At 38.0% G+C, this 19,624-nt stretch overlaps 1 protein-coding gene and 1 pseudogene across 1 annotated transcript in view; both read right to left on the bottom strand.

Annotated features, from left to right (window-relative positions):
• Nucleotides 1-884: 884 nt before the first annotated feature.
• Nucleotides 885-3,880, bottom strand: LOC149238281 (cell division cycle 20.1, cofactor of APC complex-like; annotated as a pseudogene).
• Nucleotides 3,881-4,926: 1,046 nt separating this feature from the next.
• The window catches only part of LOC149238282 (uncharacterized), a 55,027-nt gene continuing 40,329 nt past the window's right edge, over nucleotides 4,927-19,624 (bottom strand). The window contains exons 3-5 of the mRNA XM_089369519.1: nucleotides 6,411-6,542; nucleotides 5,933-6,327; nucleotides 4,927-5,890 (exon numbers count right to left, since the gene is read on the bottom strand). Coding sequence (XP_089225645.1) covers nucleotides 5,068-5,890; nucleotides 5,933-6,327; nucleotides 6,411-6,542 — 1,350 coding nt within the window. The 3' untranslated portion in view covers nucleotides 4,927-5,067. The remainder of the gene's footprint in view (nucleotides 5,891-5,932; nucleotides 6,328-6,410; nucleotides 6,543-19,624) is intronic.

The raw sequence follows: 19,624 nt of genomic DNA on the forward strand, positions 1-19,624 counted from the left end.
TATATCATCAATACCTGGTATGCATGGAGGTCTTTAGTAAGTTTTTCAGTTCTTCTGTCGCAGTCAATATTTTTGTAAGGTTGAGAGTTGTAGCCACAAGTCAGGGTAATTCATGGAGTTCTTTCAAGTTTCAAGCACCTATGTATGTGACTATTTTTCTGATTAATGTCTATTAAAAAATGCTTTACTGATCTCTTGAATGAATATATGTGAGAGATGAATTTTGCAAGCCTAAGGAACTGAACTACGGTACAAGCCTAAGGAACTGAACTACGGTACAATGTAAAATATTACAAAAAAATTATACAAATGAAATAGCAATATAGATACAGAACTAAAATTCTATAGCAATATAGATATAGAATTTATCTCAGGTAAGAAATTACATAATAAGTGCGTCATAGCAAAATGAAGAAGATAAATCATTCAAGAATTACCTATAAGATTGAGTAGAGGCGTGAAGGCTTTTTGTAGAATGTGAATCATTCCATGAGTGGAGGATGCGTGGAGGTTTCTTTGTTGATGTGAATGAAATACTTGCTGACACTCATAAAGTATCATTTTCAGAACCTTCATTGAATAATATGGGGCTCCAAAGACTTGCGAAAACCAATTTAATTTTTACGATGTAGTTGAAGGAGTGGTTCTTGTCTCAGAAAGTTGTTGCAACATTGTTCCATCAAGTTTCAAAAAAGATAAATTCAAAGTTCATGGTATATGAGAAGAAAGAAAGAAGAAACTGTAGCATATTACATTGAAGAAAGTGGAACATGCTCCATGGCAATCCAACAGCCTGCAGAAGAGCTATGTGAAATAGAAAACAGAACATTTAATTACTACCTTGAGTTAAACATCCTCATTTCATAAATATAGAAAGATGCTTATTAGCAGATGTAAGTATGACACTTGCTGAAAGCCCTATTTTCATCTTTACTCTTCGCCCTTTTTGAGGTATCAGTAATTCCAAATACTTGCCAAAACCTGAGTGTTTCATCTGCTGTCGTTGATGCAACGGTGTACCCATCAGGGCTATGAAGAGGTAAGGCATAAGAAGGATGATGAAGACAAATCCATTCATAAAATGAAAGATGAATGCATAAGTACTCATAAAAATAAATCAATTTCCATACCTGTGCTAGATGAAGAACTCGAGAAGTATGACCTGTAAGTTCAGTAATATTCACCTCAGATGGTTACTTCCATAAGGTTAACTGGTTCTGACTAAATCCATGTGAACTCAGTAACTCACGTTCATGCCTATTCCAGAGTAATGAACAAACTTGGGAATGAGTGTCTACGGTATTTAAGCAGGCACCTGTGTGAGTATTCCAAAACTTTATAGACCTGTCTGCACTCCCTCCACCACATGCTAAAAGATTGCTTTGGAAGGGGCACCATGCCAAGGCCTTGACTGCTGCACAGTGTTCATCTAAGCGGTGGAGATATTGAGAGGTAGAATTATGGGATGCCATGCTCTGATCCCAAATGTACAATAGATTGTCATTCCCCCCACTTGCAAGTTGTTGGCCAGAAAGAGACCATTTCAATCCACAAACCTCCTGGTCATGCCCTCTGTATGTTTGAACAATGTGCTCTCGCATACGAACATCATGATTGATTATGATCCCATCCCGTCCTCCTGTCGTAAGAATAGGACCATTCCAAGCAAGGGCACCAACACGTGCATGATGACCTTTCAATGTTCTTAACTGCAATTTTATCCATGTCAAAATTTGGAGTTTTCCATTACATTGGAATGAAAAAACCTTGAAGAGATAAGGAGATTTTATTTACCTGTTTATCAGATGAAGAGTCCCATAGCTGTATAACAGAATTATTCAACCCAATGGCAATGTGCCTCCCATCAGGTGCCCAGCTAACACTAGTAACAGGGCCTTCTTCATCGTCTGCAATTAGAAGCTCCAATATAGAACTATTTGAAGCATTCCACAGGTATACAGTATTGCCAAGGTCTATGGACAACACATTGTTCAAACTCCAGTCTAGTAGGTTCAAGTAATAATCATCCACAAGGTCTGGTGCATCCAGAGTTCTATCTGCAGACTATAATCAACATGGATAAGTTAAAATATTAAGAAAAAAAAGGTAAATGGCCCTCCTCCTTGCGTCACATAATTCACTGGCCCTAAGATGTTGCAAATAATAGCCTGCACTTGGCATAAAGGCCGATTCCTTCTCTAGATAGATTTTAATCGCTTCATCGTAATCTTCAGGTACAACAAAGGGCAATGTCAAACAGGAACCGACATGGCTGGTGTAGTAGGGAAAATCGTGGTACGACGTTGAATCACTGTGGTCGATGCAATGAGTATTCAAATCTTTTGACCATGGACTATCAATCTGCAGATTCTCTTCACACAAAAGGCTTTCAGTGGAACTATCCATTTTAATTGTCAATATTGTATCGGTTGCCGAAAAATTTCTTAATGCCTTTGCAATGGAAAACAACTGTACCAAGGTGTTTCAGTTCAATGATAATAAAAAAGCAGCTCGACATTTTCTTGCTTTGAGCCTTCTGCCTTCTAGCCGAAGAATATGACAAGATTTTGCTCAAAATTAAAGAATATGCAGCTGGAATGTATTTAAGCTTCAAATTAGGAAATCCAAGCGGATCCAACTGAAACTTTTCAGTTCTTGTAATTGTCTCTACAATCTGTCCAAACATTTACTCTTTTAGAACAAAACCACAGATTCTTAACCCTTAACCCGCAAACTAAAGCATTCGAAATCCTGCTAGCTGGTTTTAGGTTCAAAAGACTACAGGAGATCAAAGCTTAAAGGTAAAACACAAGACAACGTGCACTCCAAAATTTACCAAAAAGAAAATCTATTTCCTTAAAACGCAAAAAGGTAAATCCAGGATTAAAGACTGAAGAATCAAAAAACTCAGACTGGCCAGATATAGTCTGAAAAATAGCATGTGCATCTAGTGTGGCAAGGAGGGAATTATTACACATATTTTGGTATTGCAAGTGCACTAGACAATATTTGTCTTATGAAGGGCAAGGATTCATGATAATTTCTATAGACCCATATACAATGGAGAGCTAGTCTTATGGTGATCCTTAACTCCATAGGAAGATAGGTGTGGTGGTGTTGCCATGTCCTTTGGCTCACTACTCTATCCTATTCATGAAAATTGACATGTTTCGAGGGTTCTCTAAAGGGTTTCGATAGAATGGATTTCCAATTTTTTGGGATGACTAAGAAACTAAAATTTATGCTAAACACCTTTCTTCGCTAGTACATTGTGTCCTCTATTGGATATCGTTGGCTTTCTTAATGTGGTGGCAGTGATGTAAGGGCCTACTCTTTCTTCTTTGTATTAACTTATAAGACTAAGCATTTTTCCAAACTGCAATATTCACTTTTGACCATTATTTGGGGTACAAGTAAATGCCAGAAGACAATGATAATACATGAATTGTGAAATGTTCAAGAAAATGAGCAACGGAAATCTTAAGCATGGAAATTTATTTATAAGTGTAGAAACCTGGTGAAATTTACTAATCCTTGATATGCAAACTTTATGTGTTTGGTGATATTTTTGTAAAAATAATCAAATTTCCAAATATTCTAAATAGTTTTGAAAAATTTGGTGATTTTTAACATAAAATAGTTTTATCCTATAAAAATTGGGCAAATTGGAATTGGAAAATCTTTATTTTGAAAAAAAATCGGAAAATCAGCCCATGGGTGAAATTTAGCCCCTGAAATTTACCCTGAAAACGATTCAGTGATCACAATATGTAAAAGGGGACTCCAGACCTGTCATTCTGGGCATCCAGGGTCTTACTGAATTTGACCCTCCCTCCCTTTCTAGATGGATTGAGCGGATCAGGCTCCTTATGGCAAACATCAATATTAGATAAATTTCTCACATTTATAGGGAGTCGAACAAAGAAGCGGATGTGATGTTGAAGGAAGGCCTTTGGGGTACCTTTGGTCTTATGAATTTCAGATTAATTGTGGAGGGCGCCGTCAGGGAGGTGGGCACACTAATATTACCTTAAATGACAGGCCTCTCATATGTTTTTTTGATACCAGATATTTTGGAGAATGTTTTTTGTTCTAGGTAGAGCATTGGCCTATATACTGAACTTTGGCCACTTTGGTACATGTTGTTTTTATTTACTAGTTTTTGTTGTTTTACAAGTTGTTCTTGTTTGATACTCTTGGGTATATTTTGTCACACAAGATGGAAATTTCTGGATGACATTTCTGAACAATGTACTGGATCTTATATTTCTCTAATAGAAATCCAGCGTTTTTTCCTCTAAAAAATAAAAACCTTCACATTCGACAATGTTCCAAATTTTCAGAGTCAGAAAACATTGCGTCATGAAGTATAGTATAAGAATCTACTTCGGGGAAGGATGTTCAGTATTTCCAGAGAAATGTATTAGTTTATTAAATTGATAACTCTGATACTCATCAAGTTAGTATAGAAATCACAAACGAAGAAACAAAGGCAAACATGATGTTTAGTGACTCAACTACAAACCCCTCAAGTTTCCTCGATGTCAGATATATTTTAGAGGGATGTTCAGTATTTCCAGAAAAATTTATTAGTTTATTAAATTGATAACTCTGATACTCATCAAGTTAGTATAGAAACCACAAATGAAGAAACAAAGGCAAACATGATGTTTAGTGACTCAACTACAAACCCCTCAAGCTTCCTCTTTAATTGAGCTACATAATTAAAATACCGTGCTTTTCAAGTAAATTTCCCGCAAAAGAAAAAATATATTCCTGTCAAACATATGTGAAGATTGATTCAGTGTTGTATTCAGAACGAGGCCAAATCTTGGCAAAAGTTGGGATTCATCTTTGATCCTTCACAAGTTAGAAAGCTAGTACTCCTTCACAGGTTAGAAATCTACTACAAATACACTTGAATGCTATTTTCAATGAACTTACTTGACAGCCTGAAGAAAGACGCTATTCCATATTGAGCATTGTCTCAATTGCATATTAAATCCAGCAACTTCTGAGGGTCATGCTGAATAGCGTGCCATTACCGAGGTCCTCGGTCAGTTTGCATCAGTAACCTAATTCATTCGGATCCCCCACAAATTCCGCGATATGGTCAAGAGACAACGTCAACATCTCGTATGTGTCCTCTTTCTGCACCACTCCAACTCCTTTGTCCGAGTCTCTTTCCATTAGTTTGCCAAGAACACCCCTGTGCTTTCCCTGCACAACAAGAATGGGTCCCCCTCTCTTTGGTATAGCAGTCTCTAAAATATCCTGTTTTACTCCTTGAACCACCATCCCATTCTCATCCAACAACAGATCACAAGTGATAGGATCGACCACATCGATGACCCTGCCCTTCTTTAAGTAGAGCTTTCCCCCCTTGAAGTGCTTGCTGATGATTCTGACCCGAATGTGGCTCCTGAGCCAAGGCATTTCTGTGTTCCTCTCTGCAACGTTACAATCGGACTTACTCTTTTCATTTCCTCCAATCTCAGATTCAATCTTTCTTCTGTCGTCCTCCACTCGCTTTTCTTTTCTACTAGGAGGCTTCTCACTCTTACTACTTTGATGTCGAAATTCCCTCTGTTCCTCCCCATCCTCCCGTCTGTTTCTTCTCTCGGTTCCGCCATATCCGTGCCCATCATCCACTTTCCGATAACCTCTTTCACCACGATCCAGATCCTTCTGCGCTTCCAACTCTCTTCTCTGTCTCTCTCTATCTTCCCCCCTCTTGTCATCTCTTTTCCCATCCCTCCCATCATCGGCCATTCTTCGGTGCCTGCTCTTTGATTCTCTGATCCTTCTATCCTCCCTGCTCACTGGATCTGCCCTTGTTTCATCCCTGCCTCTATAATCCCCTCTTTTCTCATCCCTACTTCCAAAGTCCCTACCCACGTCGTTCCTCTAAACCTCAGATTTCTCCTCAAACCTGATACCACCATAATTCAGTCGATTTTCGTCCTTATTCCTATAATCTTCCTCCATTCGAACCCTCGAGTGTCTACCACCTCCCTCTGTATTTCGCTCGTTGCTTCGAACTGCTATATTTTTAAGCCTCCTCAGGCAATCCTCCTCTTCAACGGACCCCAAATCAGCAACCTCCCTGAAACCCACAAGGACCTTCTCTTCGCTCCTGGAAAGCCTCAAAGTCACCGTTTGAGAAGAACCCTTATCCCCATTATCCAAAACCTCAATCACTTCACCCTTCAAACCCTCATGTCTGCCATCGACAACACGAAAAATTTTACCGACATCAACCCCTTTCCGCTGCCTCTCGACGAGCTTTTCCCTCGACGAGCTTTTCCCATGGCTTACAGGGCCAGCCTCTACTCACACCCAGGCATGCTTTCTATGCCCTGCTCGGCCTCGACGTGGTCTTGACCGACATCGCCCAAGTTAATGCAGACGGTTCCAGAATGAGCGGAAACGAATAATTGAAGGAGATCATGACGAATATTTTGAAAATGCGCACAGGTGTCAGCCTGAGAATCAAGCCTGAACAAATATGAAGCAAATCGCCCACTCCACCAGGTGTCAGCCTGAGAATCAAAAGGATGATGAAAGTCTCTTTCAAAGGAAGTCCTATTGGCCTAATTATGAAAAAGTTTGAGAAATAATAACTACAATAATTAATCAACGATAGTTACACCGATATGCGTTACATGTGGCGAGGTTCTTCATGATGACACTGTTCAGATTCATTGTCCTCGACACAATCTGAAACACGTGTCCTATCCACCTACTTTGTCATCATCCCAATGAAAATCTGACACATTTGACACGTGGAGCCCCTTCAGCATGGCATTGCAATCCCCAAGTGATGTATTCACCTTCGTTTTCGTTTTGGTTTCAGTAGGCCACCATCACCACATGATCGAGTCTTGTCAAGTACTGTCCATTAAGGACTCACTCCCAGAAACTCATAGACCTCCTCAATAAGCCTTTGACTATTGGATAAGTCATGACTAGGATGGTCATCCTTGGTCGTGTATATTACCTTGCAAGTTATTCCTAGAAATGTCCAATAGTTGAAGGGTAGAAAACCCTCCTAGTGCAAAAGGAATGCTTCCAGAGAGAAAATTGTCGTATAGATTTAACAGGATCAATCCAGTAAGGTTGCTAATCTTTCGGGTATCTTACTAGTGAAATGAAGAACAATATCTTACTAGTAAAACATGAAGAATAGTACTAGTGCTATTTTTGTCAGAACAACTCCTCCAATGGAACAACCTGGGGGCAGAGTGAAGAGATTAATATCAATGTGATATTCGTCCAACTCCAAAGAGAATATCAATGGTAAAAAATTGCAAAGTCACGTGAAGGTAATAAATCATAGACACTTAGTAGAGAGAAATCATATTTACATATTAAAATCAAGGTTTTTCAACCTCTTGTATCAAGGATCAACAATTTTTGGTAAGAAAATGCATACTTGACAGACAGGGAACAAAAGACAACACAATTTAAAGGTTATGGTAGAATGGACTATTTGAGAGTTGTTGAAGGTGATTGGTAAACCTACCATTTCTGGGGAATAATTTTCATATCTGCTTTGGTTGACATTCCCCGTGATCTCAAAATCCTGCTTTAGTAAAGTAAACAAAGTTTGATTAATAGTGAAAAGAAAAGGGAGGATCTTATTAAATGGTAGTTGAAATGCGTCATAGAACGGTGACCATGTCAAGTTTAAAGGTGGATTCAAGGTACTCGAACTATAGTTCAGTTAGTACCAATCATCACTACAGACAAAAAGCAGGGGAAGCATGGAAATCCATAAAATAACATACATAAAACACCACAGCATGGTATGCACCTGGAATGGCGACAGTTGAAGTTGCTAGGGGAAACAAAAACCTCTTACAGTACAAGAAACCTGAACAAAGCGACCTACATAATCAAGGAATTAAAGAACTTACTTCATTGTTCAAGTAAGTAGGAATAGATAAGATCTAGAAATATAATCGAGATCCCATTGGTCTCCCCGTCTTCATCACAAATCATATATCTAAAGATTGCACCTAATACATCGAGTAGCACATTGGGAAATTCCATTACAGACATGCTACAGTTTCAGAGAAGGGATGTGGTGAGTCATCTTCAAGCATCTCACAGAAGTTCTAGGAAATTTTCACGATGTTCATCTTTACTTCACTTTTTGAAGTTCAGGGGATATTCAAACATGTATTCCTTGAGGATCAAACACACATTGACCATGTTGAGCATGCTCCCAAAAGACAATTTTTTATTTTTTTAGTGGTTTGATGATGATTTTACAAATTGCATGGCTTTCACTTATATAAAGTTCAAGATGTTTCTAATTTAGTCCTACATCTGCATGCTATCCATGTGCTAGAGATAGAAAGAGCTCCTTTTCATTTCAAAGTGATCATGTGGTTCACACTACCTTCAATTTTTGTAGATAACATATACCACATATAGAGGCTCATCGGGTATAATAAAAGGAAGAGTAGTAAGAACTTCAACAAAATACACTAGAAATGGAAGTGATGAATAGCTCCAACTTCTAAAATAAAATTTTCATATAATAGATGATAGGAATTTGTTTCTTGAAATACACTTGCCTTGAATAAGCTTGTCTATGCAAGAAACCAAAACTTTTGTAGAAACAAATATGCTCCCATCACTCTTATTATTTATATTCATTGACAGCTTGCTTGGATTCAATGCTTGACCAGAGCTAGAAGCACTTGATTGGATGAATTTGAAAGATAATTGAAGGCCATCACCTAAAGGACTTTCGAAGAAAGAGGGATACTTCTCATTCATATGCATCAATAAGTGGTGTGCCAAATTTGAATTTGACTCGAGTTGATCAACTTCAAGAGCTATTAGATAAGGTACACATGTAATTGGATGGACTATCCCTTACAGAAGCACAATCTCTACCCTTCAAGTGTAGGTTTCCGAACTTGATCATTCATATCCAAGCATCTGTCTAATATGTTATTCCAATGCAACTAAATTATTCCTCCACAAATGTTACTATCACCAGCTCCAACAACAATAGGTACTGCAAAACCAACCATAGGCTGGTTGTTCTATTTATCGCAATTACTAGAATCACGTAACCCCATTTTCTCCTCAATGTCAACAAGAAAGTCATATAGGTTACATAATGCTTGCATCTTAATGCGTGTATCAACAAGTGGCTTCGAGAATCTTTCCAATCTCCTTTTCCATCATGAACTCAAGTCCAACAATAAAAAGGAAACGCAATTCCTATAGTGATCAAGCCTTATTCAAAGAGATTTTTATTCAAGCCAACATCAAGGTAATGCCCCATAGTCACAAGGTGGTGTGATGTCAAGATTTTGCCAATTAATCCTTAGGAAGAAACAATCACCAACTTTTACAAAACATTCAATGGAACATTGTTCAATCAATGGATTCAATCCATTTATAGATATGATGCATAAGTTAAATTTGTTCATACAATCTTGTACTCTTGCGATCTAACAATTCAAGCCATTTTTAAAGGAAAAAAATTAGAATGTAATTCTTTTCTAGGATCTCTATTAACACCATAAACTTTTCTCTACAAATGTATTTTGTATTTAATCATAGAACTGAGCTATCTATGCTTTGAATTTTGAAAACATTATTCAATTTGTAAACTTCCAGATGCAATGATAAAATTCAACTCTATATTTCACATGATGCCACTTCCACAATTTTCTCAAGCGATCACAATTTTATGCAGAGATTATCATCATTGATTTCAGGTATTAATTTCAATGCAAAATGTTTAGATATGGTATTAATTTCATTTTTTATTAAAGATACAAAATGAAACATCTTAGTCAATGCCATAAGAAGAATCTCCTTGGCCATTCCACCATCCAACCATTCGTTTGGCTTCACCATGAACAAAAGAACTCAATATCTATCTTGATCTGCCACAATACTATTCAACAAATACCGTAGATGTGTAGATCTTTTGGTAAAGAATTGGAAATTGGATTATAAATGCATTAACCTGAAATTGTCTGTACTTACAAAGATGTGATAAAAAAGGGTACGATACAATGGCTGCAAATTCACGGACTTATTTTTATTGCTATTCTTTGAGATCATCAATTAGAACGGTGGTCCACCATCTTCAAATGTGCCATGATCTGATTTTATAGAGCTCAATTGACCAACTCTAATAACTATAGATCTGAACCACAATATATATGTTCATTGCCTATTATAATATTTACAAACAAAACAATACTCTTTTGATGCAAATCAATACCTCATCTTTAACATACGTACATTGCAGTAATATAATGTTTTGTTCAATCTACATAATGAGAGAAAAATAATACAAGAAATATCACCACACAATAACAAAATCGATCATGTAAGGTAAAAATAACAAAATCGATCATGTAAGGTAAAAAAATGTTGTTGTATTTAAAATATATTCATTCAATTTAGAATAATAGGAAAAGAAATGGAAATTTTAATGAAAAATTATATGAAAATCCTTTTACAATAATGAAATTGTAAAAGATAAAACTATATATTTTAATTATTATAAAATATTAAATGTTATTTAATTCATCTTATAATTAAAAATAATTATTTTATTAATTTAAATTTACAATTTTAACCAGGAGTAATGAATTTTTCTTTATTTATATTATATGTGTACTTTTATCTAATGATTTTTTCTATTAAATTTATATTAAAAGTATTAATTTTGTTTTTTTATAATTTTGATATATTAAAATAAAAAATCATTATTATTTCATGTTGTCCTAGCTCTCTGTTGTTTTATATTCATGTACATTTCTATTGGCGTGTCTTTTGCACCTTTTTTGAGTAAATGGTAGTAAACACCTTTTTGGTGTAAATGGTAGTAATAATATTTGTCGGATAGAGAAGTGAGAGAGAGAGAGGGGGGATGAAAAGGAGATCCATACACCCATTCATATTTTCTTCCTTGATATTTTCGCATTTGGCACACCCTTATTTATTAGAATCTCCACTAGACACTTGGGAGATTGAAGACTACCCAATTTTGATTGTTGTTCTTTTATATATACATATGTAGATGGTTGGCCCAGACAAATCCCGAGGCTTGAACATTTTTGGAAAAATAACTATTAAGGAGAAGAATAAGGAGGGTAAAAATAAGAATAAGAAAGTGGAAATTTTGTAGGTTTGGAGGTGATGAGAATGCTTGCAGGTGTTGAGGACATATGATGTTGGATTTGCCCCAAATGTGCCCGAAACGTGATGAAGAAGAATACAACTGCAAAGACAACAAGATTCAACATGAAGAGAAGACTAGTGGCAGGGTAGTAATGGTAACAGGTTCAAGGTTTAAGTCTTGTGATTGGAAGAAGAAGAAGTGGGTTTGAGAAGCATGCTAAGCATGCTCTAACTGCACCTTCCCTTTGAGATTCCCATTGTGGGTTGTGAGCTTATGCCTTATGTCCTCTCTTGTCATTTGGGTAACTCCATTACCAATGATGATGTTACGAAATCGACACATGCAGATGGATACTACCTCAGATTCAGATGAAATTCCCATTCACAATTTTTTTTCTCATTTTATTAGGTATTATGGTTTGTGCCCATCTACTAATTTATTCTAGAGCTTTTATTTTTCTACCTAGGATTTCATTACCGAGGCCTCTCATTTTGTTTTGTTCTTTTTTTCTTTTCGTTTTTCGTATCTTAGACGCATCTATGATGTGGATATAGTTTATATATTGTAATTTCTCATTTTTAAAAATGGTCATAGAAAAACAAGATTTGGTTTTAAAAAAATATGATTGAAGAAACGAGTATGTATTAGAATGTTAAAATGAGTTTGAGAATTTTTTAAGTGGGTTGTGACCAAGTGGTTGAATAAAATAAAAGTAGTTTGAGTAATCAAACATTGGTTGAATAAAATAAAAACAGTGTGAATACTCAGACTTAGGTTCAAATCTGCTCGCTCAAGTGGTTAAATCAAATCAAAGTACTAGTAGGGATCAGACCTGGGTTCAAAACCACCCAAAGGTATGTTGCATTAATCATCCACTAACTCCTGCATTTAGGACCAGGTGGAACTTTGGGTGAGTACATTGATGGCTCATAGAAGTGGTGTATCTCAACGGGAAAGATGATATGCAAGTCTGTCCTTGATTGCCAATGTATGTGGCTCATTTAAAACTCCATGAATGTGGTGTAACACAACAAACAAAGCCAGGGGAAAGGATTTTGTGACTTTGGTGAAGCATATATCACTAGGTCAAAGGCATCTAAACTGAAAGTTGGGCACACTTTGTTAACAAAAGGATATTCGCTGCCCAAAACAAGTAATCATATCATTTACTGTTATTTGTGATGAGCACCACTATTGCAGCAAGAATGTTGCAACTCCTGGGGCTACCAAGCTTACTTTATCAACCTAGGGTTTGTACAAACTTGGAGGTGACAGTGTTGTATACACAAGTAAAAGTGATGGTTCTGCCTTTTGTCACTGTTTAGCTGGCGAGAGACCACTAGGGTTTTCAAGCCAAACTTCTATGGGTTCAAAATAAGCTTGATTACTCATGAAATAAAGAGAAATATACTTGAGGAGAAATCTTGTCTACTGCAATAAGGAAAAGGACCAAAATCCAATGCTAAAAACACACCATTTCCCAACTAATTGCCGAGAAACTATGCTTGACAAGAATGCCAAGCTAACATGTATGAAATGCTACTGTCCTAAGCATGGAAGTTCAAAACATCAAAGATCACTACTGTGCATGTAAAGGACTAAAATAAATTTGTTCTTTTCTTTTTATTCTTTTTATGGGAAAACAAGTGTGAAATCTAATCTATTTTGATAGTGTGGCAGGTGGCTTAGGGATGCTGATGGATGTTTGGAAGGTTTGGGAGACCCTTAGGTGACCTTGTGTGGCTTCCTGAAGGTTTTCCCTCAATTTGGCCTCAAAATAGGCCACTACAGGAAAACATATAGGATGTCCTAAAAACCTACGGGATTCCATGTATTTCTACAGGATATAGCCGAGAGCAAATGATGGGTGGTTGAAGGTGATGGAAGGCTTAGGGAAGGTGGTTGGTGGATGGAATGGAGTGAGAAAATGAATAGGATCACTTAGAACTCAAAACCAAGGTTGGGAGATAGTTGGATTTGCTCAACATGCTTGGAGAAGTTTCATGTAAAATGATGAAATTGGTGAAGGTCTTAGTGAAAGCAAGGAATGATTATGGATGGATGAAATTGGAAGGAGGTTTCTTACTATGAAATCTTTCTCTACTTATGAGGTAAACTAGCTACCTTGATCAGTGACCAGTTCTCTAGGGTACCCAAACTTGTAAAATACATACTCCCTTAAGAACTCAGCCACCTTCTCCTCTGTTTCTTCCTTGATTGCCTTGGTTTGAGTTCATTTAATTAGATAGTCAGTGCATACAATGATACACTGCTTTTTATTGGAAGGAGGGTTAATAGGTCCAATGAAGTCCATGCCCGACTTGTCAAATGGCTCGAAATTCACTTGAGGTTGCAGAGGCATTTCATCTCTTGGAGTACGCTTTCCCATCCTTTGACACCGACCACACTGACTAGTATATATTTCACATCGTGATGAAGAGTGGGATAATAATAACTAGCTTGTAACACATTAAATGTTGTCCTATTTGTGGAAAAGTGACCTCCACAAGGCCCATCATGACAGGTCAGAAGGATGTCAAAGACTTCCTCCTCCCTGACACACCTCAGAATTTAATCTGGGCCTAGTTTGAAGAGGTTGCCCCTAATCCAAGTGAAGGGGGTGCTCTTCCTCACAATCTTGCTTTTCTCTTTGGAGGACAAATTCGGTGGGAACTGTGTAGATACCAAATAGTTTTCTATGTTAGCAAACCATGGAGAGAGAACTGAAATGGCGAATAAGTGCTCATCTGGTAACTGATCATCAACCATTCCCTCCTCACTTGTAGGCAAAGTTAATCTGGACAAAAAATCTGCAAAAACATTTTCCTTACCAGCCTTATCAACAATGGTTATATCAAACTTCTGTAATAAAAGTAACCATCTAATAATACAGTCATTCACATCAGGTTTATTCATTAAATATTTGATTGCAGCATGGTCAGTATGTACAAATGTTTGATATCCTGTAATATAATGCCTAAATTTTTCAATGAATGCACAACATCTAGTAGCTCCTTTTCGGTCACTGTGTAGTTCAGTTTGGCCTTTGATAGATTCTTACTGATAAAGTAAATGGCATAAGGCAACTTTTCATCTATCTGGCCTAGGGCTTCTCCTATGGCTTTGTGTAAGGAATCGTCATGTATATGAAAAGTAAGGGCCCAATTTGGGCCTCGAAGAATCAGTGCAGTGGTTAACTTGTCCTTCAGGGTGCCGAGGTCCTCTTGACAACTTTTTGACCATACAAACTCAGAGTCTTTAGCCAACAACCCAAATAAAGGAGAAGCCAATTTGTTGAAGTCTTTTATAAACCTTCAGTAGTATCCATCTAACCCTAGGAAACTTATGACATCTCTCTACTTATGTGGAGGTGGGGCCCTTTGGATGATAGCTATTTTGTTTAGGTCCACCTGCAGTCCTTGCTGAGATATTGAATGACCTAACACAGTCCCTACAGTCATCAAGAATTCACATTTTTCGGGACTGAGAGACAGGTTCATTTCAATGCATTTGTGCAACACCTTACCTAAGTTGGACAAAGCCCACTGGAAATCACATCCATAAGGTGTAAAATCATCCATATAAATCTCTACCGCATCATGGGCTAACTCGACAAAGATACTCAAGACTACTCTGTGGAAAGTGGCAGGAGCATTGCATAGGCCAAAAGGAAGGACCCTATAGGTGAAAGTACCCCAAGGAAAAGTGAAGGTGGTTTTATCCTGGTCTTCTGGGCTGATCTGGATTTGATTGTACCCGCTAAATCCATCTAGGAAAGAGAAAAACTTTTTCCCTGCCAGGCCATCTATCACTTGGTCGATGAAAGGTAGAGGGAAATGGTCCTTCTTTGCGTCTTTGTTTAACTCCTTGTAATCGACACAAATCCACCACTTACCATGTTTCTTTGGAACCAACACCAAAGGAGAGACCCACTCACTATCTGAGATAGGGTAAATGAATCTTGCATCTAGCAACTTTTGTAGTTCTTCTTTGACTATATCTTTAAGAGCTGGATTCATCCTCCTTTGGTGTTACCAGATTGGCTTGCAACATTCTTTGATATAAATGTGGTCAGTACAAACCGAGGGGTGCACTCCTTTCATTTATTTGTAGTTCCAAGCAAAGGCTTCCAGGGGTTCCTTTAGTAGGTTGCACAATTTTTCTTCTTGGTGAATAGAAAGAGATGGGTTGATTTTCAAAGCTCTCTCGAGGCTGAATTCTATGTTTTTGACATGGATAGGGTTGGAATCGGCTAAGCATAGATCCATTTGATGGTTGTTTTTGGTTTCCTTTACTACTTCTTCTAAGGACAATGTACTAGGAGTTTGACTTTGGAGTATGTGTTCAATTAAATCATCTTCATCCTGTTGTCCCCCTCCGATGGTTGTTTCTAAGGTATATAGTTGGGTGGAATAAAATTCATCTTCATCGTCCTCTTCTGGCCACAAAGGTAAGTCATTTTCTAGAGATGGCTAAGCAGGAGGGTATAAGACTAACTGCTTAGACATAAGCTCATTTTCGATGGTCATATTCCAGCCCTGCAGCTAATGTAGGCATCGATAGTGGATAAGCAAGGCCTCCCAAGGATGAGAGGGTAACCAGTAAGGTTAGCCTTAGGTTGGAGAACTACGAAATCTACAGGGTACTCCCAAGAGTCAATGGAGACCATCACATCCTCCACAATCCCCTCAGGGGTCACTGTGGAGTGGTCTGCAAGTTGTATAACTGTTGTGGTCTTTCTCAATGAACCTTGGAGGTTGATCTTGAGCATGGTCTCCTTGGTAATTACATTAATGGAAGCCCTAATATCGATCAAAGTGTGTGGGACAATGGTGCCATTGATGTGCACATATACTATAGGGCTTCCAGGGTATAAATACTTTGGACAGATTACATGCCCCAACATTAAGTTGGACAGATGTCCAATCACATTAATGGTAGGGACATCTCTTCTTCGCCTCCCTGGATGCTTGAAGCACTTCTCCTTAATCAACTTGTTGTAAATAGGTACATATATAATAGCTTGGAGAAGTGGAATTTTGACACATAGGTTTTTTAATTCTCCCACAAGTTCAGTCTCTTCTAGGGTAGGCTGGAGTGGTTGGGTTAATCTCTTAGGAAAGGGTGGTGGATTTACTTTAGGCATGCTTTCCTCTCTTTCCTCTCTTTCCTCCTCAACCTCCCTAGGTTGAGGTAGAGGTTGGTTGTCCAGGAGTACTCTCCCAGAGCTTAGGTTAATCTCCTAAATCTCCACACCATATGCAGGATAAGATGTCTCTTCAATGTATACTTGTTGTGCATGTCTGTTGTTCAGGTTCGGATTTGGCTGGGTAGGCATCTGGGGTTGTTTAGGTGGAGTATAGTGTAAAAGCTATGGTTGAGCAGGTGGTGAAGGCAATAAAGTTGGGGCATTGTTGTATGGGGACCTCCACCCCTGGGGCGGTGTATTCCACGGAGGTTATGGTGGAGCATATGGTTGAAATCACTGGCTGGCTAGCTGGGAATGATATTGAGGTACAAGGACCAAGGAGGAGGTGTAGACCAGGAAGGATGAGTCGGGGAACCCCAAGAAGGTATGGATGTGGTTTGGTTGGGGTTGTAATATGCATGGGATTACCCTTGCATGCCCTGCTGGTACGGCCGAGGCCCATGAGGTCTCCTTTGGTTTATGTAGCAGAGATGTTCAATTACCCCTTCAGCTCCTTGATATATAGATTTTAATCGAGGGAGAGAAGGGCACTTGTTTGTGGAGTGGTTTTCTTCACAGAATAAGCAGATTTCAATAGAATTCAATGGACATTCATTCCTAGGGTGCCTCTTGGTGCATCTAGGATAGAAAATGGATAAATCTCTCTCATCTTCCTCCTGTTTTCTCTTAATGTGCATAGTGTCCATCTGTAGGGCAAGGGTTTTGTAGCATCTCACTCTTGAAATCCTCCAGCATGTTTCCAATTTCAACCTTGATGGATGAATTGGAAGAGGATGGAATGACCATAGGTTGACTACCCCTACCATTTTTCCTAGTTGTCCTAGAATGGTTTCTAAAGATAGTCTTGATATCCTCATAGTGTAACTAGTAGATATCTCCTCTTGCTAACAAGTTTAGGGTATCCAAAAGATCTTCCCTTACTCCTCTAAGCAGGACCAACTGCAGTGACTCAGGGTCAAGTGTGCACCTGGCCCTTTTGTAGCTAAGCTGGAATCTTTCTTCATAATCTTCTAGGGATTCATCATTGCCTAAGGTCATCCTAAAAATTTCCTCTTTAGTGTCTTTATACCTACAGTAGTCTCGATACTTGTTGTTGAAGGCTTGTTTCATCTGAGCCCATGTTGTGATTCTATATCCAAGTAAACCCATGAACCAGTGCAAAGTTGCATCCTTGAGAGTGGATGGAAATAGTTTCAACTTTTGTTCATCATTTGTGTAGTCGTAGGTTCGGCATATGAAAAAAAACTCAAATAAGAAAGTGTCTGGATCTTCTGAGGTCAGGCCATGGAAATGAGGAAGGGCAGAGGGTCTTATCTTTTTCATCTTAGTATCCCCATTGGTTTCCTTGATGGGGAAGGCACCCTCAACTCTTTCTCTATTTCCTCTGTCATTTCTGTTTTCAGCCATTGGTTCAATAGGAATGGGTTCTTCTTCTTCTTCTTCCCTTGTAGGTTCTTCAAATATTTCTGGTTTCTCACCTAAGGGTTCCTCCAGTTCACAACCACCGAAGAAGAGGGAAGGTTGGTTGTTTGAAGTAGTGGAGGTATTTGGCAAAAATTTCCCTAAGATATCCATATTCCTACATGGCATGAAAAATGTTTTTGTTGTGTTTTGCATTTTTTTCAAACTTTGAAAGTAATTGCAGAATTGAAATTGCAGACTGAATGAAAACTACTGATTGAATGAAAAATTAACTGCTTGATTGAAATCTTACTTGCAAAATGGAAAGGAAAGCAAAGAATGTAGAATGGAAAAGGAAGCAAACTAAATTACTTTTGCAGAAATGAAACTACTAGCAGAATATTAGAAACAAGAAATGGAAGAAAGAAAGAAATAATCACATATTACTCAGACACCTTCCCGACAATGGTGCCAAAAAGTGATGAGCACCAGTATTGCAGAAGGAATGCTGCAACTCTTGGGGCTACCGATTTTACTTTATCAACCTGGGGTTCATACAAACTTGGAGGTGACAGTGCTGTATACACAAGTAAAAGTGATGGTTCTGCTTTTTGTCACTATTTAGCTAGCGAGAGACCACTAGGGTTTTCAAGCCAGCTTCTATGGATTCAAAAGAAGCTTGATTACTAATGAAATAAAGAGAAATCTACTCTAGGAGAAAGCTTTTCTACTGCAATAAGGAAAAGGACTGAAATCCAATGCTAAAAACACACCATTTCCTAACTAACTGCCGAGAAACTATGCTTGACAAGAATACCAACCTAACATGTATGAAATTCTACTGTCCTAAGCATGGAAGTTCAAAACATCAAACATCACTACTGTGCATGTAAAGGACTAAAATAAATCTATTTTTTTCTTTTTATTATTTTTATGGGAAAACAAGTGTGAAAGCTAATCTCTTTTGGCGGTGTGGCAGGTGGCTTAAGGATGCTGATGGATGGTTGGAAGGTTTGAGGGACCCTTAGGTGACCTTGTGTGGATTCCTGGAGGTTTTCACTCAATTCAGCCTCAAAACAAGCCACTACAGGAAAACCTACAGGATGTCCTAAAACCTATAGGATTCCCTATATTTCTACAGGATACAGCTGAGAGAAAAACGATGGGTGGTTGAAGGTGATGAAAGGCTTAGGGAAGGTGGTTGGTGGATGGAATGGAGTGAGAAAATGCCTAGGATTACTCAGAACTCAAAACCAAGGTTGGGAGATGGTTGGATTTGCTCAACATGCTTGGAGAATTTTCCATGTAAAATGATGAAATTGGTGAAGCTCTTAGTGAAAGCAAGGAATGATTATGGATGGATGAAGTTGGAAGGAGGTTTCTTACTATGAAATATTTCTCTACTTATGAAACACATGAACTGCATCAAACAATGATATTTTCCCAAAAATCATGTAAACAAGAAGAATTTCAATGAGCTAGAAAAACAGAGTTTAATGAGCTAGCTGTCTACTTCATGTATAAGGAAAATTTGTAGAATGAGATGAAGTCATTGATGAGATGTATTGTAAGATTGAAAATGGAAGAAATGGTAATCAAATCCTACACTTGCAAATCGATCAAATGCTAGTTCAAGTACCCTAAACTCTAAATTCTATGAGATAGTAGAAATCTGCCTTTTTGGGGCCGCATAGGGGTCCTTTCCTCAAATCATGATACCTGAAGGAAGAGGTGAGTCAAACACACCTACTGACAGCTTTGTGATGCTCCTTTTATCCCTTCTAACTTGCTTTTGAGGTAAAGTACAAATGGAAGCAAACTAATAAATGAACTAATCACATCTACAC

The sequence above is a fragment of the Pinus tabuliformis genome, chromosome 8, assembly GCF_031772625.1.
Source record: "Pinus tabuliformis cultivar Carrire ecotype Pingquan chromosome 8, CPIR1, whole genome shotgun sequence".
Taxonomy (NCBI): Eukaryota; Viridiplantae; Streptophyta; class Pinopsida; order Pinales; family Pinaceae; genus Pinus; species Pinus tabuliformis.